The following is a 25,056-nucleotide window of genomic DNA, read 5'->3' on the forward strand; positions in this document are numbered from 1 at the left end:
GTGTTTCCCGGTGTTGTTCGTGTGACTGTGTCTGGTGGTGTGGTGGTGGAGCTACGTTTCCACAGCTTCTTGAAGGAGAAACCACTTCTGCGTATGTTGCCCTTCGTGTGTCCGGTCTCGGTTTTACCCAAGTCTTGTCCGTGTGTGTTGTCGTGTTTTGTTTCCTCGTGTGACTGGATGGGTTGGTGGCGTTTTGTTTGCGTGTGTGGGGGGTGGCCTTAGCGCCCTTTGCCTGCTGTGAGTGTCTTTTGTGGACCTCAAAACCTTGCTAACCCGCTGTGTGGTGTTTACCACACAGCGCGCACCTCATTTGTCGGTCCGTGTGTTTAGTGTGCATGTCCTTGTGTCATGGGCCTCGGTGCATTTTCTGCACCTTACTGCCGTGGTGCAGTGTGCTGCAATGTGATTCAGGCCCTGACACCCGAAGCATTGCACCGTCTAGTTTTTGCGGCGCAGTGGTTGAGTGGACACATGCACAGCCAGGATCATTTTTATTTCCCTTTTGTTTTGTGGGATATCTGGCAGTGTGACCTGATATAAGGGCCATTAGCTTCCTATGTCGCCCATCTGCTGTGCCGGCTTGACGATGTACCCCTGGACAGTCAAGTCTGTTTTGACCGCCTGGGTGGACAGTCGTCTCGGGAGGTCTCTGATCACGATGTTCTTGTTTCGTGTTTTTGTTGTGGGGAATGTGTAGTGGGGTATGTTTTTGTTGCTGAAAAGTGTTTTGACTGTGGTGTAGTCTTCAAGTGTGTGTACTGTTATTTTGATTGTATCACCACCGGCAGGTTTTGCCTGGAAAATGTCTCCTGCGATTTTTGTTGTTAGCCTCTCGAAGAGTTCCTCATCGTTCTGAGTAAACTCTGCGACAATTAGAGGGAGGTGGTGGGTGACACGGTTTTGTGTTTGTGTTGTGTTATGCGATGTCTCTGGCTCATCAGCCACCGCTGGAAACTGTTCGGGGTGGGTTCCACTCCCCGAGCCGCCGGAAGCCTCGGCTGGCGAAAGGTTTTCCTCACCAATCCGAGTCTTGCCCGGTTATGTGGTTCCCTTCCAGGGCAGTTTTTTCCTGGTCCCCTCCCAGGGCGACAACATGTGCTGTTGGGGGCTGTAGTGTTTCCTGTCCTCGGGGTTCTGCCGTGAAAATATAAAATAGAAAATCTGATTGGGTTTTGAATTTTTGGTGGTTTCAGTTACGGATATGGCGGACTTCGTATTATTGATTGAGATAGTGCTATAATTTGACCGTGCATGGCAGACCGGGTCGGCAACACTACAAAAAGCGACTATACGGAAATAGCATCAGAAACTAGTGGAAATTTACCTTATAATCTTGTTAGAAACGGAGTACTAATTACAACATAGTCTTCATGGCTGTCCTCCTAATTCCCTTGTAGGACGACCCGTCTTTTACTTTTCTCCGTCTGTTGAAAACTTCAAGTTGTCACTGTCATGATCAGTTCACAAATTTGGCGATAACCACCTCGAATCACTATTGAAACAACCTCGCTTTGTAATATAATTTTAATTTCCACCCAAAAGCACATTCAACACAGCGCGGAAAAATACACGTTTCTTATCAAGACAAGAGAGAGCGAGAGTGATCAATTAGTTGTTAAAAAACAAACACCTACGCAAAAGTAAAAAAAGAACAAAATTATTTATAAAAATCGGTCGCTGGCGCAGCCCTCTTCTGTGTGTGCGATCGTGAATTATATCTTTGTATTGGCGTAGGTGCGGTAGTCAAAGTACCATTACAGGGCGCACGTACCTCAGAGGGTGAGGGAGTGGTTGGGGCGGGGGTGGTGGAGTGCTTCTCCTTCCAGTCCTTCCTTGCACACCGCTGTTTAGATGAGGTGGACGTGTGTGTGTGTGGGGGGGGGGGGGGGGATTTAAGGTATTAAGATCGGGTGAAGGGCTGAGACGAGGGGGTGGATTTGTGGAGGATTTCGATTGGAAGATCGGACGTCTGCTTGCCTTTACTTAGGGAAGCGATGTAGCCTGGTAGGTTGTTGGTGGCGCTGGCAAGCAGGAGCGGACTTAGGGCAAGTGGAGGAAGGGTGGGATCTGGCACCGACGCCTTTATTTACCACTGATAGAGGCGGAAGTACTGTTGCCCAGCGTCCTAGCTGTGGCTAAATCGCGTATTCCGTCTATAGAGACCACAGGCTAGAGAGGTGTAAGCATTTATGACAAAGTTTCTCAGAAAAATTTAGTAGATGCAAAGTGTTGATCATTCCAGTCATTTATATAGCAAACTTGAGTGAATTTTGCAAGGTAGGTATTTAAACCATTAACATATTCATTAAAGTTAAAGCAACGATAGTGCAAATGTACACTTACGGCATACAGTTCCACGTGTGTTTTCAAATGGAATGTATCGTTACGACAGTGCTGTATTGGTAGTAGTAGGCATATGCAAAGACAGTCTGATTTTCATATTTAGGTCTAATAAATGAGTGTAATGAGCACTCCGCCGGCATAGCAATAAATACCAAAAGAAAAATGGTTAGGCACAGCAAATGGGCGACATAGGAAGCTAATGGCCCCGTATATCAGGTCACACTGCCAGATATCCCGCGAAACAAATGGGAAATAAAAATGATCCTGGCTGTACCTGTGACCACTGAACCACTGAGCCGCAAAAACTATGAGAGCACCTGGGTGTAACATTTTGTAGGGATACGAAATGGAATGATCACATAGGTTCAGTCGTAGGTAAAGCAGGTGGTAGACTTCGGTTTATTGGTAGGATACTAGGGAAGTGCAGTCAGTCTATGTAGGCGATTGCTTACAAATCACTCGTGCGACCGGTTCTAGAATACTGCTCAAGTGTATGGAACCCCTATCAGAAAGGGCTTACAGGGGATATTGAACGTATACAGAGAAGGGCAGCACGAATGGTAACACGTTTGTTTAATTCATGGGATACTGTCACAGAGATACTGACGGAACTGAACTGGATGACTTGAAGGTAGGCGTAAACTTTCCCGGGAAAGTCTGTTAACGAAGTTTCAAACACCGGCTCGAAGTGATTATTCTAGAAATATGCCACAAGCCCCTACGTATCGCTCACGTAGGGATATTGAGTATAAAATTAGAATAATAACTGCAAGCACAGAAGCATTCAATAAGTCTTCCTGCGCTCTTTCGTGAATAGAACAGGAAGCAACCCTAAGTGTTACAATGGGACGTACTCTCTGCCATGCACTTCATGGTCGTTTTCAGAGTATAGATGTGGACGTAGATGTAGAGTACGTGTGGGTTGTGCTCTCTTTTCTCACATTTAAATGCCTTAGCTCCTATACTGAAGGCGTTACTCACATGTGCAACTAAATTTGGCGCCTCGTCGAATATTCCGTCTTGAGTGTAGACCGCAGGTCAGAGACTGTATTACCTACATACACAGTGTCAGAAAAAATTAGCAATGTGCCTTTATCTTATGGGAGCCTTTATATTTTATGAAGCAACAGCTTTTTCATGAGATGAGAAAACATTTTATTTTCCAAGCACAGATCAAAAACTAACAAGAATAAACAACTCGTAACGAAGCCGACTACGGCAAAGATAAATATCTATCAGCTGCAGCTTTCACCCATTGTTTTTGGCGCAGTGGATAAATGACGTCGCCACATCAGCCCCCCTCCTTTTGAAACCGGGTGCACCAGGTATGTGGGGAAACTTGCACTTGATTTTCCTACCAGCTCTCGTGAAAACATCTGGTGCAGGCAATGGCTGTTCCTGTTCTGCACTTGCTGCTTCGTTGTCCTCTTCTGAAACCGAGGGCTCGGCGAGACTCTCTGCTGTTTCATTGGCCTCCACATTTGAGGGTGATTTTGCAGACCGAGGAAGGAGTGTACCCTCTTCGGTGTGAGCAGGTTTAAGCCGCTCAATTGAGACTGTCTCTTCTTTACCATCCTTATCGATTTTGAAGCTGTGGCTTCCTCTTATGATTACCCTGTAGGGTCCAGAGTAAGGCGAAACAAGCGGCGGCCGCACCGTATCATCCCTAAGCCACACGTGGGACGTTGCTTGCAGGTCTTCATGTACAAACACTCTCCGGTCTCCATGTCTGACAGGGTTAGTGGGTTTGATGTTTCTCATTCTAATGCTGAGTTGTCTCGCGAATTGCGTGCATAGCTCAGGGGCGAACGGCTGTGTAGATGCTGGAACGATAAATTCTCCAGGAACCTTCAATTGCTCGCCATAAACCAGTTCTGCGGAAGAGGATTGTAAGTCCTCTTTCACGGCCGTTATCAATCCGTGTAGGACCAGCGGTAGTGCTTCAGACCATGAAATGGAACTACACATTAATGCAGCTTTGAGCGTGCGGTGTAGTCGTTCCACCATTCCATTACTAGATGGATGATAGCTTGTGGTGCATAGGTGGTTGCACCCACACAGTAGTAAAAGTTCATTGAAAAGTTGGCTTTCAAACTGCCTTCCGCGATCTGTTGTTATGTTTTGCGGAACGCCAAACCTGGAGAACCATGAATGCAACAGTGCTTTTGCAACCGACTCCGCAGAAATGTCTTGTATTACAACTACTTCTGGCCACCTGGTAAAACGATCAATGATTGTGAGCAAATAGCGTTGTTCTGAAGAGCATGATAGCAGGCCCACAATGTCCACATGTATATGTGAAAATCTTGCAGATGGCGTCGGGAAGTCAGCAATAAGTGCAAAGACATGTCTGCTGATTTTATTACGCTGGCATGTTAGGCATGCACGCGCCCATGCACGACAATCTTTTTGTATTCCAGGCCACACTACTTTGGAGGAAACTAACTTGGCTGTAGCTCGTACTCTTGGATGTGATAGGTTAAGTAGTGCACTATAAATCTCGCGACGATATTGTTCTGGTATGTAAGGTCGCTCCTTTCCTTTTGCTACATCACACCAAATTCCGTCTGGATCATTTGGGACAGACACACGTCTGAGCTGCAGCGCAGTTCTCTGTTCCTCTATTAGACGACGCAAGAAAGGATCTTCTCGTTGTTTAGACGCTAACTCGGTCCAACGAATTGAATTTAAACTAGCACAATTCCTAGACAGGCAACCTGCGACCAGGTTGCCTTTTCCTGAAATGTGACGCACGTCAGTTGTGAACTGTGCAATGTACTCAACTTGCCTGCACTGACGTGGTGAATTGAGCTCTGCATCTCGTTGAAATATAGCTACTATCGGCTTGTGATCGGTAAAAATTGCGAAGTGCCTCCCTTCGACAGACGTGCGAAAATGCTTTATGGCTAAGTAAATAGCAAGCAACTCACGGTCAATAGCACTCCATTTTTGCTGCTGTCGAGTCAGGTTTTTAGAGAAAAATGCGAGCGGCTGCCATCTGCCATCAACTTCTTGCTGTAGCGCTGCACTCACTGCTGTTTGGCTCGCATCAACCATGAGCGCTAAAGGAGCGCTCAATCTTGGATGTCCCAGCAGTGTTGCCCGAGAAAGACATTTCTTTAAGTCATGGAAAGCTGCTTCAGCATCTGGACTCCATGGAATTTTACGATTTCCTGTTGTATTTTTACCTGCAAGTAACGTTGTGTGTGGCTCTTGGGCGGCAGGTAATTTAGGTAAGTGACGTCTGTTATAGTTGAGCATGCCTAAAAATCTGCGAAGTCCTTTGTAAGTTGTGGGAAGGGGCATCTGTTGTACTGCTTCAACCCGCTCAGGCAAAGGTGACAGGACTACTGCTGAAACCAAATATCCCAGGAACTTAACCTCGCGTTTTCCAAACGTGCACTTTGTTTCGTTAATAATTATGCCATACTCTGTCAGACGGCGGAAAAGCTGCCGCAGATGTTCGACATGCTGATATACAGAACCAGAGAATACCGAAATGTCGTCCATATTACAAAATACGAATGGTAATTCTCGAAGCACCTCATGCATGAATCTTTGCCATGTTTGGGCAGCGTTTCTGAGGCCAAATGGCATAAAATTGTACTCAAACAAACCGAATGGTGTGATAACTGCTGTTTTTTTAATGTCAGATGGAGCCATGGGAATCTGGGAAAATGCTTTGGCGCAATCAATCACACTAAATATTTTAGCATTGCTAATCGTACTGTTAAAATCAGTCACATTGGGTACTGGGTAGCGGTCGGGAATTGTGCGGGCATTGAGCGCCCTGTAGTCTCCACATACTCTCCATGAATTGTCTTTTTTACGGACCATGTGAAATGGAGATGCCTATGAACTATCAGACCTACTTACAATACCTGTTTTTAGAAGTCTGTCGAACTGAGCTCGCGCCGCGAGCAGCTTCTCTGGAGGCAGACGCCGCGGGCGGAAGGCAACGGGTTGACCTTGTGTCGTGCTGATGTGGTGTTGAGTATTGTGTCTGCATTTCCTGGTTGCGTTGCGTTGACGGGTTCGGTAAGTGCTGGAAAGTCTTGAAGCAGTTTACGAAAAAGTGGTTCCTCCGACAGTGCTCTGATATTGCCAACAGTATACGAATCGTTACGACTGTCGGGTGTCTTCTTGCGTGACGCACACGTGTGCGCCCCGCTTAGTTGCGGGTACGAAATCGTATCACAATATCCCGACGCGGATGACGCGGTAGAGGAGCCGGAAATCTTCGTGCGGAAAGACACGGGCACATCGCACTACACTTGAACCGACGCGGAAGACGCAGTAGGCAATATCCCTTCTGTGGGAACTGTCACCAAACGACGGTTAACCGGGTCGGGCCTATTTTGGCATTGCTAATCGTACTGTTAAAATCAGTCACATTGGGTACTGGGTAGCGGTCGGGAATTGTGCGGGCATTGAGCGCCCTGTAGTCTCCACATACTCTCCATGAATTGTCTTTTTTACGGACCATGTGAATTGGAGATGCCTATGAACTATCAGACCTACTTACAATACCTGTTTTTAGAAGTCTGTCGAACTCAGCTCGCGCCGCGAGCAGCTTCTCTGGAGGCAGACGCCGCGGGCGGAAGGCAACGGGTTGACCTTGTGTCGTGCTGATGTGGTGTTGAGTATTGTGTCTGCATTTCCTGGTAGCGTTGACGGGTTCGGTAAGTGCTGGAAAGTCTTGAAGCAGTTTACGAAGTCGGTAGTTCCGTAAAAAGCCCGCTCCAATTATAGGACTCGGCACATCAGCAACCACAACAGTCCATTTTGGATGGAAGTTGGAATTCAGATGTAATGCCAACTGTTTCTCACCATAGGTAGATATTCTGGAATTGTTTGCCGCAGTCAGCACATGTTGCGTTGTTATCGTATCTCATCTCTCTTTCTTGGATAAACACTGACTTCTGAACCTGTGCCAATCAGAAACTTCTCACCTGAAGAGAGGTCCAACACGAACAATCGGTGTGATTGGTTGACTGCAGATACCGTGGCGTTTTCACCTCTTTGAATCACGCTATGACTCGGGCGCCTATGTTGTTGTTGACGAACGTTAGCGCCCTTTAACGCCCGCCTTTTAAGTTTGGGTAGCTGCTATTTGTTATACACAGATACCTTTTCTGTATCTTGAAGAGTCTGTATAACTGAAGTATTTGTATTGTAACAAAAATAGGTCACTTTGGGGCATGAAATATTGGAAACTGGTGCAAGCGTCTGTGGTACGAGCACCATTGATCTGTCAAATCCTGTTGGATAGCATTTCTTCGTCTTTTCCAACTGCGACTTCGTAGCTGCTGGTGGTGTTAAGTTACTTGCACGTTTAGTTTTGCCACTTGTGCTGCCAGTTGCTGTATGGTGGGCTCGGTCATTGAGCACTTCTGTTGTGAAGTATTATTGCATGTTCCTGGCTCACTGACGTCAGATTCCATCACACTAAACGTTCTTGGGCCTCTATCCTGGCTGTAGGTAAATTCGGAACACGCAGAAACTTCGGTTAAAGTGTTTGCGATGGTGTCTGCCTTTTTTGCTAAGTCTTTCAATGGTAAGTCTGTTTCTGCTGTAATGACGGCACGGATGTTGGCAGGAAGTTTACGAAGCCATATTAGACGTAAAGACTCTTCAGGTAGGAGTTCCGGGCCGGCTAATGTACGTAAGGCTTTGAGTACTTGTGACGGAGTCTTGTCGCCCAAATCTTCGTATGCGAAAATTTTTCGTAGTCGCAAATCTGGTGACAACGTATAATGCTGTATGAGAGCTTCCTTTAGCACAAAGTAGTTTTGTTGCGACAAGGTTTCTTCTACTTGCTCTATCACTTGTAAATTTAGATGTGAAACCACTATATTAAATTTGTCAATGTTGTTAGACACCCCACGCTGCCGAAATATGCATTCAGCCTGCGTAAACCAAAGCTAGGGGCGCGTCGGCCAGAACGGGGAAAGCTTAAAATTTCCGTGTCGCGCGTAGGTACTCCCATCTTTTGCATTAACATCTGTCGTTCCGTTTTGTGGCGAATCAAAGGGCGTGGACCGCGATCCTTGGTCGAACAGACTGTAGTCTTCAATCTTGATTCCACTGCCCCATGCTTTTGTCTCTGAATTCATTATTCTCGTCGGTATATATATTTTCTTTATGCTTCTGCTACGATTTTTCGAGGTCACCACTATGGGAGCCTTTATATTTTATGAAGTAACAGCTTTTTCATGGGATAAGAAAACATTTTATTTTCCAAGCACAGATCAAAAACTGATAAGAATAAACAACTCGTAACCAAGCCGACTACGGCAAAGATAAATATCTATCAGCTGCAGCTTTCACCTGCTGTTTTTGGCGCAGTGGATAAACAATCTCTTTGTATGATTTCAGCAGATTTGTCGTTTGGTATCTGTTTTGGATACTTGTGAACATTATACTTGTAAATGTGATTGTTTCCCTGTTCCTTTCAGTACGGTGTACGTTTGATACGCGAAGAAATTTTAGAAGTATACCGTGAAATTTAGACGCGAAAGTGTGGCTAACCTGAAAATGAACTCCTAGGATCATGCCGTACCTGAGTAGCAGAAGGTTTGAAATTTAAAAATTGGTTGAGTTCGTGTGGTTTTTTGTTGTTCTGATTTCTTCTACAAGTCTTTGTGTGTTTGTTGTTTTCGTGTTTGCGCGTAAGTATAGTTGAGCTGGAAACCTGATTTATGAGAAGCACATTTAAAGATTTCAGCATGTCTAAGTAACAGTGAGATGCTAAAGTTGTATCAGCGTTGTCTTAAGAATCGGTTTCAAAGCGTTGAGTAAATCGAGGATTGTTTTGTGAAAATTATACGTCTTTACTTGCAGACGAGGATATCATATTGTAAACCCATTTATAAACTTACACCTGTCTTTTTTCTGTTTCAGAATGTTCAACGCGGGTTTGAACGATCATTCAGCTAAAGGCATTATGGGTTATGTGAAACAGGAGGACACGGTATGTTTTCACATCCTTAGTGGCGGGATGAGCTTGTTTAATTAAACTATGTGGCTTAGATATTGAGGTTGTGGGACATTTGTAACTTTCTGAAAAATCACATTCAGCATATGAACAGGTGGATTGCTTAGATTGAGGATGGGGACCGCCTTGGCTGTAGCCATTTCACTTCGTTACCACAAAATGTTTCCTTGCAACGGACCGTACTCCCCTCTGGCGAAGCAATTTGAAAAATCAAGCAGCAAATTTGTTTGTTGTGGTTTAATGGTAGAGTAAACCATGTACGCACAGAGCACCACCACTTTCAACACTAATATTTTATTTTTTTATTCTATGGAAACATATGATGCTTGGGTATAGAACATTTCACACTTCATTTGTGCTTTAATGAGAAACTTTGGTATAGTTATCCACGTTTAGATCAATACATAGGCTGTATGGATGCCATCAATTGGGGGTACAATATTTCTTATCTGATAAACGTTTCATGGATTCTTTAATTAGTCTTACAGTATTTATAATAATGTATTCTTGCTTAATTCATGGGGTATACAGGAATATTAACTGGCCGTGTACAGTTACATTAAATATTCATGCACAATGTAACAGCTGTTTGGATGATGTATTCACATGGTACAGTCAGAATTTCTAGATTTTTGAATGAACCTGTACAGTGTCCCTGTTGCTGCTATTTGTTATACACAGATACCTTTTCTGTATCTTGAAGAGTCTGTATAACTGAAGTATTTGTATTGTAACAAAAATAGGTCACTTTGGGGCATGAAATATTGGAAACTGGTGCAAGGATTCACAGAGCATAATATTCTGTGGAGAGTCTTTTTGTACCAAAGCCTTTACATTTTCTGTTGAAATCTAGCAGTCTAAATTCAACCCAATACATCATCCTTTGTACTTGTTGTATGGTCATTGTGTGCTTTATTGAACTAGAAGCATATAGAATCAGTTTTCTTTTAGATTTAAAGGTATGTTATTTTTTAGTGAGCAGGTGAGGCCATTTTCAGGGCTGCATTAGAATTTTCTGTGAATTGTGTTGGAGCTTTAGTTGTGCTAATTATGTTGCTGTCATCAGAATACTGTATTCTTTCTCAGCATCTGAACCTTGGGAAATTGGTAACATCCTTGTCCGTGGGACTTTTATGGTATTCATGCATTCTTTGACACAAACTGGGATTTCAGCAACACCAGTTGACCTCTTATTTTTATTTTTTAGTTAGCATATTTTTTTTGTCACTCCCCCCCCCCCCCCCCTCTCTCTCTCTCTCTCTCTCTCTCTCTCTCGACAGAGTACAACTGAGTTTGGTTGCTGGTCCAGGGTGGGTAAGATGTACGTGTCAGAAAATTTGTTTTAATTTCTTAACAATGTTATTGAAATGCTTATTCACAAAGTTTGCTATTTCTTTTGGATGGTTCGACTGTCTTTGTTTTTAATTTGTTAATTTTTGTTTGCACAATCTTGCCGTTTTCTATGTTATAATATTGCAGCCTTCTTTACTTTTAGTTTCTGTTATCAATAGTATTGATGGTTTGTAATTATTTTAGTGGATAGCAGTAGCTTACTATAAAATCTCCCAAAGATTTCATGAAATTGCAAAAAGGCTGTGTCTGTGAGACTAGTTTTCATGGAAGTGAGGTAACTAAGTGTGTGAGGATTTGTTGATATGTCTACTCATTCATGTTTTTATCTCTGAAGTTGGAATGGAATGCAATGTTTTGAGAAATTTCTCTTCAAATTTTAATTTAAATATGGACACTCCGGGCGGGGACTACTTAGGAGGACGTCGTTATCAGGAGAAAGAAAACTGGCGTTCTACGGATCGGAGCGTGGAATGTCAGATCCCTTAATCGGGCAGGTAGGTTAGAAAATTTAAAAAGGGAAATGGATAGGTTAAAGTTAGATATAGTGGGAATTAGTGAAGTTCGGTGGCAGGAGGAACAGGACTTTTGGTCAGGTGAATACAGGGTTATAAATACAAAATCAAATAGGGGTAATGCAGGAGTAGGTTTAATAATGAATAAAAAAATAGGAGTGCGGGTTAGCTACTACAAACAGCATAGTGAACGCATTATTGTGGCCAAGATAGACACAAAGCCCATGCCTACTACAGTAGTACAAGTTTATATGCCAACTACCTCTGCAGATGATGAAGAAATAGATGAAATGTATGACAAGATAAAAGAAATTATTCAGGTAGTGAAGGGAGACGAAAATTTAATAGTCATGGGTGACTGGAATTCGTCAGTAGGAAAAGGGAGAGAAGGAAACATAGTAGGTGAATATGGATTGGGGGGAAGAAATGAAAGAGGAAGCCGCCTTGTAGAATTTTGCACAGAGCATAACTTAATCATAGCCAACACTTGGTTCAAGAATCATAAAAGAAGGTTGTATACCTGGAAGAATCCTGGAGATACTAAAAGGTATCAGATAGATTATATAATGGTAAGACAGAGATTTAGGAACCAGGTTTTAAATTGTAAGACATTTCCTGGGGCAGATGTGGATTCTGACCACAATCTATTGGTTATGAACTGCAGATTGAAACTGAAGAAACTGCAAAAAGGTGGGAATTTAAGGAGATGGGACCTGGATAAACTGAAAGAACAAGAGGTTGTAGAGAGTTTCAGGGAGAGCATAAGGGAACAATTGACAGGAATGGGGGAAAGAAATACAGTAGAAGAAGAATGGGTAGCTCTGAGGGATGAAGTAGTGAAGGCAGCAGAGGATCAAGTAGGTAAAAAGACGAGGGCTAATAGAAATCCTTGGGTAACAGAAGAAATATTGAATTTAATTGATGAAAGGAGAAAATATAAAAATGCAGTAAATGAAGTAGGCAAAAAGGAATACAAACGTCTCAAAAATGATATCGACAGGAAGTGCGAAATGGCTAAGCAGGGATGGCTAGAGGACAAATGTAAGAATGTAGAGGCTTGTCTCACTAGGGGTAAGATAGATACTGCCTACAGGAAAATTAAAGAGACCTTTGGAGAGAAGAGAACCACTTGTATGAATGTCAAGAGCTCAGATGGCAACCCAGTTCTAAGCAAAGAAGGGAAGGCAGAAAGGTGGAAGGAGTATATAGAGGGTTTATACAAGGGCGATGTACTTGAGGACAATATTATGGAAATGGAAGAGGATGTAGATGAAGACGAAATGGGAGATAAGATACTGCGTGAAGAGTTTGACAGAGCACTGAAAGGCCTGAGTCGAAACAAGGCCCCGGGAGTAGACAACATTCCATTTGAACTACTGATGGCCTCGGGAGAGCTAGTCATGACAAAACTCTACCATCTGGTGAGCACGATGTATGAGACAGGCGATATACCCTCAGACTTCAAGAAGAATATAATAATTCCAATCCCAAAGAAAGCAGGTGTTGACAGATGTGAAAATTACCGAACTATCAGTTTAATAAGTCACAGCTGCAAAATACTAACGCGAATTCTTTACAGACGAATGGAAAAACTGGTAGAAGCCGACCTCGGGGAAGATCAGTTTGGATTCCGTAGAAATGTTGGAACACGTGAGGCAATACTGACCTTACGACTTATCTTAGAAGAAAGATTAAGGAAAGGCAAACCTACGTTTCTAGCATTTGTAGACTTAGAGAAAGCTTTTGACAATGTTAACTGGAATACTCTCTTTCAAATTCTGAAGGTGGCAGGGGTAAAATACAGGGAGCGAAAGGCTATTTACAGTTTGTACAGAAACCAGATGGCAGTTATAAGAATCGAGGGGCATGAAAGGGAAGCAGTGGTTGGGAAGGGAGTAAGACAGGGTTGTAGCCTCTCCCCGATGTTATTCAATCTGTATATTGAGCAAGCAGTAAAGGAAACAAAAGAAAAATTCGGAGTAGGTATTAAAATTCATGGAGAAGAAGTAAAAACTTTGAGGTTTGCCGATGACATTGTAATTCTGTCAGAGACAGCAAAGGACTTGGAAGAGCAGTTGAACGGAATGGACAGTGTCTTGAAAGGAGGATATAAGATGAACATCAACAAAAGCAAAACGAGGATAATGGAATGTAGTCAAATTAAGTCGGGTGATGCTGAGGGAATTAGATTAGGAAATGAGACACTTAAAGTAGTAAAGGAGTTTTGCTATTTAGGGAGTAAAATAACCGATGATGGTCGAAGTAGAGAGGATATAAAATGTAGACTGGCAATGGCAAGGAAAGCGTTTCTCAAGAAGAGGAATTTGTTAACATCGAGTATAGATTTAAGTGTCAGGAAGTCGTTTCTGAAAGTATTTGTATGGAGTGTAGCCATGTATGGAAGTGAAACATGGACGATAACTAGTTTGGACAAGAAGAGAATAGAAGCTTTCGAAATGTGGTGCTACAGAAGAATGCTGAAGATAAGGTGGGTAGATCATGTAACTAATGAGGAGGTATTGAATAGGATTGGGGAGAAGAGAAGTTTGTGGCACAACTTGACTAGAAGAAGGGATCGGTTGGTAGGACATGTTTTGAGGCATCAAGGGATCACAAATCTAGCATTGGAGGGCAGTGTGGAGGGTAAAAATCGTAGGGGAGACCAAGAGATGAATACACTAAGCAGATTCAGAAGGATGTAGGTTGCAGTAGGTACTGGGAGATGAAGAAGCTTGCACAGGATAGAGTAGCATGGAGAGCTGCATCAAACCAGTCTCAGGACTGAAGACCACAACAACAACAACAATGGACACTAAAACATTTTTTTCTGTTATTTCAACATACACTTCCTCCCACTCTACATATTTCTACATACATTTTTACTTTTAATATCTGATGCAGATGACCTAACAGACCTAGATTTTGAACATTATATATATCATTTTTTCTTATCTGTACCTGTTGCTACATTGTCTGTAAGAGTAGACGATTGAACCCCTACTTTTCAAGGAGAATCTACTGTAGAAACATGCAAATTCATATGAGGTTAAAGCTAAATACAGAGTTTCGTTTACTGTCCATCTACGGTCAGTAAGATGTACAATTGGACTGTATGTTTGTATTTGCATTTATCAGCATCCCACGGATGTGTATTTTGCGACGTAGCTGCTGCACTTGCTTGGCATCTGGACAAAGCATTGACATTGTTAGTCAGTAGTGACATGTAGCTAGCATGGCATTAACTCCTGCATCGGGGGAAGGGGTGAGGGGTGTAGAGTCTGGTTTTAGGGAGTTTCGGGTATGCACAATGTTGTTGGCTATAATATTACTTGATACGCTCAAAATTGGTAATTAGAGCTTCCCCCTGTACTTTCATGCTTTCCCATTATGGCAATGTATTCTTTATATGCTATGGTTTACGTTTTATTCTCCATGATTGTTCTCGTTGTTAATGTAAGCATCTTATCGGCAATTTTTAGAACAGCAGTCATCTGTAATTACTGTCATGGTTTGTTTTTATGATGAGATTTAGCAATTGAACACTATCATAGCTCACAACCTGCAGGTGCCATCTGCTGAGGGCCGCATGTTCTGGTCTTAGGGGCCTTGTATGTTTCCATATCCAGTGTGATGCATGCAGCCAGAATATGCACAACATTGTAGGCATGTTTTTGATGTAAAGATTTACTGGAAGCCTGATACTGTTTGGTTTGCATTGGACTGTGCCATATGGCATAATATGGTAATCCGCTGCTTTCTTCTTATTTCTAGTGTAGATTGTCACTTTGGGGACAAAGCAGGTTACACATTTAAAAAAAAAAAAAAGCTTTAGATCGTCTAGTGTTTTATTCTATTCGGAAATACGGAAGCGTCCGATCCCGCCCGTCTGCTTTGACCCATGACGTCACAAATATGGCGGAAACAAAATCACACACACACTTTCCACAAGAAGCCTAATGACACTAACGGGACAAGTGCGGGAAATTGGGTGTTTTGGGTGGGGGGGGGGGGGGGGCAAACTAAATATAAACAAATTTAGACGCCTTGCGTAGCTACAACGTGTAAGTGAAGACAGCCATGCATGAATACCCACCCACCTCCCCAGGGGTCGTAACCCCTGCAACCCATAGAAGATAAAGATGCTTCAGTAGCTGATTAGTGTTTTTTGTCTTTAAAAAAAAAAAAAAATCTCACGGGATAGAACGAACAGATCAGAAAGATAAATATAATAAAGGAAAACAGAAATTGGAGGAAACAGATAATTAAAATAAGTAATAAGCGTTTTTAAATTAAAAAAAAAAAAAAATTCTCACGAGATAGAACGAACAGATCAGAAAAGTAAATAAAATAAGATAAAACAGAACTGGAGACAGCCACACTCAAACCAAACTCCGCGTCGTCATGACGTCACACACGACAACACCCTTACGTCACGGGTCAAAGCCGACGCGTGGGATTGGACGCTTCTGTCGACCCTTCTATTCTATAGTACTGCGCCCAGTGTTTTTAAACCTTTGACAAGGGTATTTATGTACTGGGATATTTTATGCACTGTATCCCAAGTAACCTTTTCTACCAAATGCTAGTAAGTTCTTATATGCTTTCTTGGTAATCCAATCTCACTAAATGGGCTCATACCACTATTATGAAATTTTGTATTTCTTCCGGTTAGGGCAGTCGGAAGGTGCCTAAATAAAGATGAAATGAGTCAGTGGAAAATAATAAAAAATTTGAACACTGCAACTAAGGCTGCTTGTTTCTTCATGTGAAGTACATAGTGTTCACAAATGTACTTCTCGTTGCTGAACATTATTTTTTATGATTTGATGGAAAACTGTTTAACATGTAGTTGTACTTTTTGTGGTGGTCACCTAATTATTAAGCTTGAGGTTACAAAATCCTTAAGATGGGATGGAACCACTGCTTTTGCCTGCTTGCTACACTGCACATCTCATGTGCTGCTATTTCTTCCTCTTCTGGCGATGCCTCACCGTCTGTTGCTTCCATTCACTGACTTGACAAATTGTCTGTACATAACCCTGGGAATTTGTGTAGTGCGTTCAAAATAAGTTCCAAATTTTGGCCTCGGCTCACAGGAAAAGACGAGATGCCTTAGCTGTGGTAACACTGATGGCACGTCTGCTTTCCGTACCCCGCTGCTGTCAGTGTGCTTGCTAATGCACCACTGTTGCGATGCTGTGGATAAACAGAACCAAGTGATACACCTATGTTCAACAGCTCTACTGTAGTTGTTCATTTTCACATTGAATTGTCTGGCAGTCATCAGGTGTTGCGGACAAGTGTTTTGTGTCGGTGTTGCATTAGTAATAACAGTGCGGCGTGTCTGAATGTGCAATTCTCAATAAGAGAGGTCATCTAAGAACACGTTCACTGGCTGTGAAAATATTGAACATTGGAAACAGGATACTGATTCGTGGACAAAGTCATGAATTTGTGTTCTGTGTGCAGTTATTTTGCAGTGTGTGCAGTAGTGGCAGTCTGATTCGGAATGTTACAGAATGGCTGCTGCTCCTTACAGTCAGCAGTCTAGATTGCTGAGAATTGGGAAGGAGAAGAGAAGGAAAGAAAGGAAAATATGGATGACAAAAGAACATCAGCTCATTCTTCACTAGAAACTGCGGGCCGGAGATGAGGTTAAGATATGTGGATAACAAAGATAGGCATATTAAAGCAGGATGCAATGTGCACAATGTGCAGATGTGTGTTTGCTTATCAATACCAGGAGTACCCTACAAATAAGCTTCTTTTCAGCCATGAAGCTGTGGAGCTGTTTGTTAGGAGGAGGTTGTCAGTTTGAAATTATCTTTACGAGCTTGGTTTCTGGAAGAACAAATTTTTGTCTTGAGAATCTGTCTACATCTGCAAACCACTGTGAGGTGCATGACAGAAGGTACTTGTATAAGTTACTAAGGTTTCTTTCTGTTTCACTTACATATGGAGTGCAGGAAAAATGATTATTTGAATGCCTCTGTCTCTGTGTGTGTGTGTGTGTGTGTGTGTGTGTGTGTGTGTGTGTGTGTGTGTGTGTGTGTGTGCGCGCGCAGTAATTATTCTAATCGTCTCCTTACGACCCCTATGTGAACAATATGTGTGGGTTTGCTGTTTATTCCTAGTGTTATCATTTAAAGTTGGTTCTTTAAACTTTGTTGGTAGACTTTTTTGGGCTAGTTTACGTCTATCTTCAAGCGTCTTCCAGTTCAGTTCCTTCAGCATCCCTGTGACACTGTCCCATGGATCAAACAAACCGGGGACCATTTATGCTGCCCTTCTCTGTATGTGTTTAATATACCCTGTTAGTTCTGATTGGTACAAGTTCCACACACTTGAGCACCATTCTGGAATTGGTCACACAAGTGATTTATAAGCAATCTCCTTTGTAGACTGCCTTGTACTCTACCAATAAACCGAAGTTCACAGCCTGCTTTACCCATGACTGAGCCTATGTGATCATTCCCTTTCATATCCCTACAAAGTGTTACACCCAGGTATTTGTACGAGTTGAGATGGCCAATTCCAACAGTGACTGACTGATATTATAGCCATTGGGTACTAAGTTTCTTTGTTTTGTGAAGTGCAAAATCTTGCATTTAGAGCAAGTTGCCAACCTCTGTAGTGGTGCACATCAAAGGCAAGAAACTGGCATCATTGAGTACTTCCAGATTCCTCAATTATTCTACAATTATGGGCAACAACAACAACAACCACATCGTTATCCCTTTGTGACCTTTCGTATTGGTACAAGATTATTCAGTTCTTTCCTGTTTTGTCTGAATGCCTCCAATCACGAATTCCAATTTCCGCTAATTCCTCTTTGACACATTCCTCTCACCTCAGCTTGCTCTTTAAACCCTTGTGATTCCTTCACACACTGTATTTAGTATTGCCTTAATCATTCTATCCTTAGCTCTGAGTACCACTCGTGCCCTTTCCAGTCTTTTAATCTTAGTGCAACTAATAACATCTCGTTCTCTGCACACATTATTTTCTCCGTATTTGAATCTCCACTACCACACATTTTTTCCACTGGTCCCAGAATTTGTCTCGAGAGCTTTTTTTCAAATATGCCAGCTTGCTTTTCATCAAATTATGATACTGTCCAGATTACAATACCTGGTCTCACTAAAATCTTAACTAGCTTTCCCAAGCAACAACTTGCCTTTCAGATGTTTTCTGAGGGCACGGTAGAAGTTGGATGACATTACCTGTTTTTGGATTTCAGAGCTTGGAATTCGTGATTGGAGGCATTCAGACAAAACAGGAAAGAACTGAATAATCTTCTACCAATATGAAAGGTCACAAAGGGATAATGATGTGGTTGTTGTTGTTGTTGTTGTTGTTGTTGTTGTTGCCCATAATTGTAGAATAATTGAGGAATCTGGAAGTACTCAATGGTGCCAGTTTCTTGCCTTTGATGTGCACCACTACATTTTCAATATCTTGTGCAACTGCACTGCACTTCTTTTCGTATTTATTGAGCACTTCTCGGTTAAGATTAGATTCTTCAGCAGAAGCACCTTTTTTTATTAGTTCATCATTTTTGCACCATAAGGCAAATCCCCCCCCCCCCCCCCCCCCCCCAAAAAAAAAATTATTTACTAAAAGCTACCATATTTTAATAGTGGTCACCTTCTCGAAGTTTGTGAATGGTATAAGTTTGCTAGTTGAATTCCCATATGTTGTATGCAACCTTTCTCAGATTAAAGATTTGGCTGGCTGTAGACATTTTAATGCTGCAGCTCCCCATGTCCATTTAGAAATCATTGATACAACATTTGATGCTAATTAAATGTATTTTTCAGCTAGTCATATAGCTATGTATATGTGTATAGTGTGTTTACAATGAGTCCAGTACGGTGCGAGTGGAGGGAAGTGTAGTTGCCAGTGTGTGCTGGGCATGTCAGCAGGTGACTGCAGTATTTATATCTGCATGGATACTCTGCAAATCACATTCAAGTGCCTGGCAGAGGATTCATTGAACCACCTTCACAATTCTCTATTGTTCCAATCTCGTATAGTGCGCGGAAAGAATGAACTCCTATATCTTTCTGTACGAGCTCTGATTTCCCTTATTTTATCGTGGTGATCATTTCTCCGTATGTAGATCAGTGTCGACAAAATATTTTTGCATTCGGAGGAGAAAGTTGGTGATTGGAATGTCGTGAGAAGATTCCGTCGCAGCGAAAAACGCCTTTCTTTTAATGATTTCCAGACCAAATCCTGTATCATTTCAGTGACACTCTCTCCCATATTTTGCGATAACACAAAATGTGCTGGCTTTCTTTGAACTTTTTCGATGTACTCCGTCAGTACTGTCTACCAGACAGCACACCGTGCAACAGTATTCTGAAAGAGGACAGACAAGCATAGTGTAGGCAGTCTCCTTAGTAGGGTTGGGTTGTTTGGGGAAGGAGACCAGACAGCGAGGTCATCAGTCTCAGCGGATTAGGGAAGGAAGTCGGACGTGCCCTTTGAAAGGAACCATCCTCGCATTTGCCCGGAGCGATTTAGGGAAATCACGGAAAACCTAAATCAGGATGGCTGGACGCGGGATTGAACCATCGTCCTCCCGAAGTCTCCTTAGTAGGTCTGTTACATTTTCTAAGTGTCCTGCCAATAAAATGCAGTCTTTGGTTAGCGATCCCTACAATATTTTCTGTGTTTTCCTTCCAATTTAACTTGTCCGTAATTGTAATACCTAGGTATTTAGATGAATTTGCGGCTTGTAGATTAGACTGATTTATCGTGTAACCAAAGTTTGAGTTCCTTCTCATGTGGATGACCTCACACTCTTCGATATTTACGGCCAACTGGCACTTTCGGACCATTCAGATATCTTTTCTAAATATAGTGCCAGGTCTACTCGGCACAGAACCAGGCATGTTCACTTGACTACGTGAACAGCAAGCCGTGCAAGCCGGCCGATCTCCCATCTTTCTCAAACAATTTTAAAGAAGCTGTGTTAGTCTCGCGCATCTTATGGTTTAATTCGTCAGCTTTGTGGTGAACCCTGTCTCATTTCTTTTATGGTCACAGTTATTGTGATATTTCGATAGTAGGTGAACTACTGCAAGAAATTCTTATTTTGTAATGAAAAATAAGTATTGCTATGAATTTGTGTTTGGTACTTGTTAGGTTGCATGTTCCTGCATATTAGATCTAGATAATGTATTGAATTATTCTTTAAACTTGAAAGGCTATTGCTGTCTGTTTCCAATCTCGTGAAAATGGAATGTATGTAAAGTGCTACATCACAGACTCGTGCAGTGGTGAAAAAATTAGAACAAAATATTGATAAATTCCTAATCTCTCGTAAATGGTTTTTGTAGATGACAGTGGGCAAGGCGAGTGCGTTTCGGCGTATGATTAATATGCGAAACTTCCGTGTCTCTCATGACATTCGAGTAACTACATTTTTTTTTTCAATGAAATAGCATTATTATTGAGGACCGTCAATAGCTTGTGAAATGAGAACTGCTGTGGTTTTGTACAATATAAATGACACCTATTTATTTTTATACTGAGAATGAGCTGTTTCATAAACTATTGACCTGACTTGGACTCAGTTGTTTGTTTAATAATACACTATTTCAACTTTGCCACAGTTTCAACTGCGCTAGATGTTAGAGGGATGAATATTTCTAAACTCTGGTTTGTTTTGTCAAAAGAAGCAGATTTAACATGGCAATAAGAGAAGTTATGTATCCCTCAAAACTTGTCACAGTCGTTCATGAATCAGTCTCCTCAACTATCTTCATTGTGTGGCTGACAACTCGAGACCAGTCCAGTCGTATAACATTCGCAGTGGCATCTTTCGTCAGCATTTCGACCTCGGTGAATGTAAACTTTGTGCTGTTGTTGGCCACATTTTTTGACCTAGTCCCATATATTCTGTCGGATTTAAATGAGCACGATATGGAGGAAGCCTGATTAAACTGTACAATTTGCCTACAGCTAGTTCGTCGACCTGGTAGTGTGAAGTTTTGGCTTGTACAGCACTACAGGTTCCATGAACGCCACCTTGTACATGCTAATTTCAACTTTATCTCGTGGAACATTTCTTTGTGCCCAGAGCAAAATATCCACTTTCCTCCACAGCATTGTTGGAGAGTTACACATCACAACAGAGGGGTCGACAGAAGCATCCGATCCCACGTGTCGGCTTTGACCCGTAACGTCATGATGGTGCGGAGTTTGGTTTGTGAGTGTGGCGTGTTTGTAGATGACGTCGTGTTGTGGTTTGTTGTGGTTTCTGGTGGTATGTTCAGGATTTTCGTTTGTGTGGTGTAATGGGCTCAGTTTGCTTTTGCTCATTATCCAGAATTGTTAGAGTGTCGGCTGTGTTTGTAATGGAATTCGTTTCAGTGAGTTAACGATTTTGTGTGAAGGTTAATTTAGTGTTGTTCGCTGTACATCGTGTGGTAATTTTAGTAAAATTAATCGATTGTTGTTTTTGTTCAGGAATGGATATGACTGATAAAATTAACAGTGCGCAGGTCAAGGGAAGTGTTCGATCCCAATGTGTGGCTGTGTATGTTGATATTGGTATCGAGAGATGTTTTTGAGCTATATAGGCCAAGGGAAGTGTTGGACCCTAATTTATGGGATTGGGAGCTGCTGTTGAGCTGTATAGGTCAAGGGAAGTGTCAGATTCCAGATGATACTGTGTTTAGTGGTATTTGGGGAATTTTGTGAAGTCGGTTTTTTCGTCATTTTGTGTGGTTTTGTATGGGGGTGGGTGTCTTAAATTTGTTTATATTTAGTTTGCCCCCACCCAAAAACACCCCATTTTCCGCCCTTGTCCCATTAGTGTCATTAGGCTTTTTGTGGAAAGTGTGTGTGTTTGTTTTTCGATGTATTTTCGTCCTCATAACGTGTGCGTACCGACTTTATGTGCGCCATATTGGAAACGTGGTTTATGGTCGTTTCCGCCATATTTGTGACGTCATGGGTCAAAGCAGACGGGTGGGATTGGACTCTTTTGTATTTCCCAACAGAGAATTCCGAGGAATGTTTCGCAGCAGAATGTTATCTTCACAGCTGGTGAACATTTTCCTAGAGGACACTTTTATTGCAAATATCATATTCAGATGTACTGAACTGTTGTTATTAATTCAAATCAAATCCAAAACACTTAGTCACAATACCTGATGACAACAGAGCATTCCAATGCCACAAAATGTGGCTTTGAGACCTGGGGAATGTTGACGCATCTAATGCGTGTGGTACAGTTTGTGGCGTGGTAACAGGGGCACTTTACCGGCAGAACGACTGGCAGCTTGTTAGGGAAAGCTGGCTCAACATTGCTGTCTCATAGGCAACGGTGTCGTGTCCCCCTCCAGGTAGCCAAATGTAAAGAGTCGCAACTAATTTTAAAAGTGCTATAGTTATATAGCACAAGACACAGCAAAGTTAAAAAAAAAAGCTCTAAAGTAGTTTTACAATGAGAGATATATTTTAATGCTCATCTTATTTTGTGGATGTATTTGTGGCTTCAAATGTTAAATTCTCTAGGGGATGATGTGAAGGTCCAGGTCTGTTGAATGTTAGTGAAGATATTTATTCACATTTTATTTCCCATCTAGTCGTGGCAAACAGCGATACCTATGCATCAGCTCTTTGCACATTGCTAACTAGTCTTTCTGCTAGCATCTGCAGATATCATTTTAATCACTGTCCTCAGTTAAGTTCTTAAAACCTTTCAAATGCATTTTCAATATAAATCCGTTTTCAACATAAAAAGTGACATGTAGAGCACATACCATTCAGAGCATGATGAATCTAACATAAAACTCCACATGTAGACAGAGTATGCCCCATTTCAGCCTGAAATAAAGACTGACTTGCTTTTGGTGCGTATGACAAATGATATATTTCAGTATGAAGTTATGGATTGTTCCAGAGCTGGTAATTGGTCAAATTAATTTATGTACATAGTTTTGTGCATCCATGAGTGAACAGTTACAAAGAAAACATTCCTCTTGATATAAGAAAATTTGTAAAAATAATTATGTTATTCTACGTAACTTTCAAACAAAGCTTTTGTAAAAATTACTGACAGTGTCCCATCACCAAATTAATACACACTTTGTATTTTCTTCTATATGATTGTTCTTTTTTTATGAAAAATTGAGTTTACTTTTGGAAAGATATGACGGTTCTTGATTTAAGGGGTAATAAAATGTTAGAAGAGGTACCGCAACCAAAATATTGTAAAGTGTGAAATACGTACCATTTCTGGTCAAATTGAACAAATGGAACCTGTAAAATAATTACTTTCTTTTAAAATTAAAAATAAAAATGTTCTGTGAAGTGTCACAGAAAAATCTGGAAAAGAATGAAATTATAATAAATATTTCCATACAATACACCAATCACATAGGCACCTTTTTGTACCACAGACTTGAAACTTCGGGTAAAATGTAACTGAAAAAAGTGCAGTCATTAATTTTGTAAAACAGTATCTTAATCTACGGTTCAGCAAATGTCCCTGCAATTGTTTCATTATGACATACTCTTAAATATACATTGTTGCCAAATGTTTCATCAATATATGATTGCTGTTACTGCTGTGTGTGTATACACACCACAATTACAGGAAAAAATAACTTATTTTCTAGGATACTGGCATTGTGACGGTGAAAAAAGAACTCGGTCTGGAATTTGAAGAACTGGAATTCGAAGATTACAGACCAGAGGTATGTGTTCGCTACATTAGTATTTTAATTTTTCACAAAAGGTTGCTGTTTGTTTAATAATCGTATTCAACAGATGTAGCATTATCAGTTTACATATGTAAGGTCTTTAGTGTGTAACTTTTAATGAATGTTTGCAGGGAATGTATTGAATTATTTTTTAACTAAACTATGAGCTCTGAGCTTCTTTCCTATTATACTTTGAGAAGAAGGGGAAAAAAATGCATACTATGAAGCAGTTACGCAAATTGGTCACAAACTGATAATTGTAAAGGTATTGATGGAAGATGTAAAACTGTATACTGTGGTTGCCAATGGATGAATGTGTGATACTGCAGCACAGTTTCACCGCCCAACTGGCAAGGATAGTAAACAGGGGACATATTGATACCAAGGCATAAGGACTTTGTGAATTTCATCCTGTGTACTCAGCTGGACAGTAACTATGCCTCACAGACAAGTATGTGAATAATATATGCAGGTGTCACCCTTTGAGACAGGGCATGTAATTGGCCTCAAAGAACCCGATTCGTGTAATTGTCAAAACACTCAAAATTGAAATTTGAGCAATGCCACTATTCGAATGGTGTTGGCGGGAATGGGTGAATCGTGGCCAAACACAATGTAAAGTTGGAAGCAGTCAATCTAGAGACAACAGAACACAAGAATAGAGCAATCGTCAGAGTGGAACTCGAAGTCCCTCATCAGTATCATCATCGATTTGATCTCCCCAGGGGGGTTCACTGCTCTTTGTCGCGCTTGTGCTTGGCTACCGAGGGGCCCCACAGCCTTTGCAGCATCTTTTCACTTCCGTCTATCCTCTTACTATTCCTTTCCCCTTGGGAAACATGTCTGGGATGTTTTTGGGGATTTGTTCCCCATTTTCAGTAGTGGACATAAGAACAGTTTCACCAGTTTTTCATTCCTTTTTTCCTTTCTTCATTTACCTTCTCCTATCCCTCCTCCACTTCAGGGTTTGAGGTGCCTCTTTTTTTTCTCCCTGTGCTCTCCCGAAGGCTGACCCACGCGTCTGAGCCAATCATCTTCAGTCAGTGGCTACGTAACATAAGTGGAATGAGGCTAACGATTCAAAGACCCTCCCAACTGCTCCACAGTTTCTCGTAGTTTCACATACTGA

At 41.7% G+C, this 25,056-nt stretch overlaps 1 protein-coding gene across 1 annotated transcript in view; it reads left to right on the forward strand.

The window, feature by feature from the left end:
* The first annotated feature begins 8,707 nt into the window (after nt 1–8,707).
* The window catches only part of LOC126108156 (zinc finger protein 239-like), a 96,515-nt gene continuing 80,166 nt past the window's right edge, over nt 8,708–25,056 (forward strand). The window contains exons 1-3 of the mRNA XM_049913400.1: nt 8,708–8,919; nt 9,247–9,316; nt 23,844–23,921. Coding sequence (XP_049769357.1) covers nt 8,897–8,919; nt 9,247–9,316; nt 23,844–23,921 — 171 coding nt within the window. The 5' untranslated portion in view covers nt 8,708–8,896. The remainder of the gene's footprint in view (nt 8,920–9,246; nt 9,317–23,843; nt 23,922–25,056) is intronic.

The sequence above is a fragment of the Schistocerca cancellata genome, chromosome 11, assembly GCF_023864275.1.
Source record: "Schistocerca cancellata isolate TAMUIC-IGC-003103 chromosome 11, iqSchCanc2.1, whole genome shotgun sequence".
In the NCBI taxonomy this organism is placed as follows: Eukaryota; Metazoa; Arthropoda; class Insecta; order Orthoptera; family Acrididae; genus Schistocerca; species Schistocerca cancellata.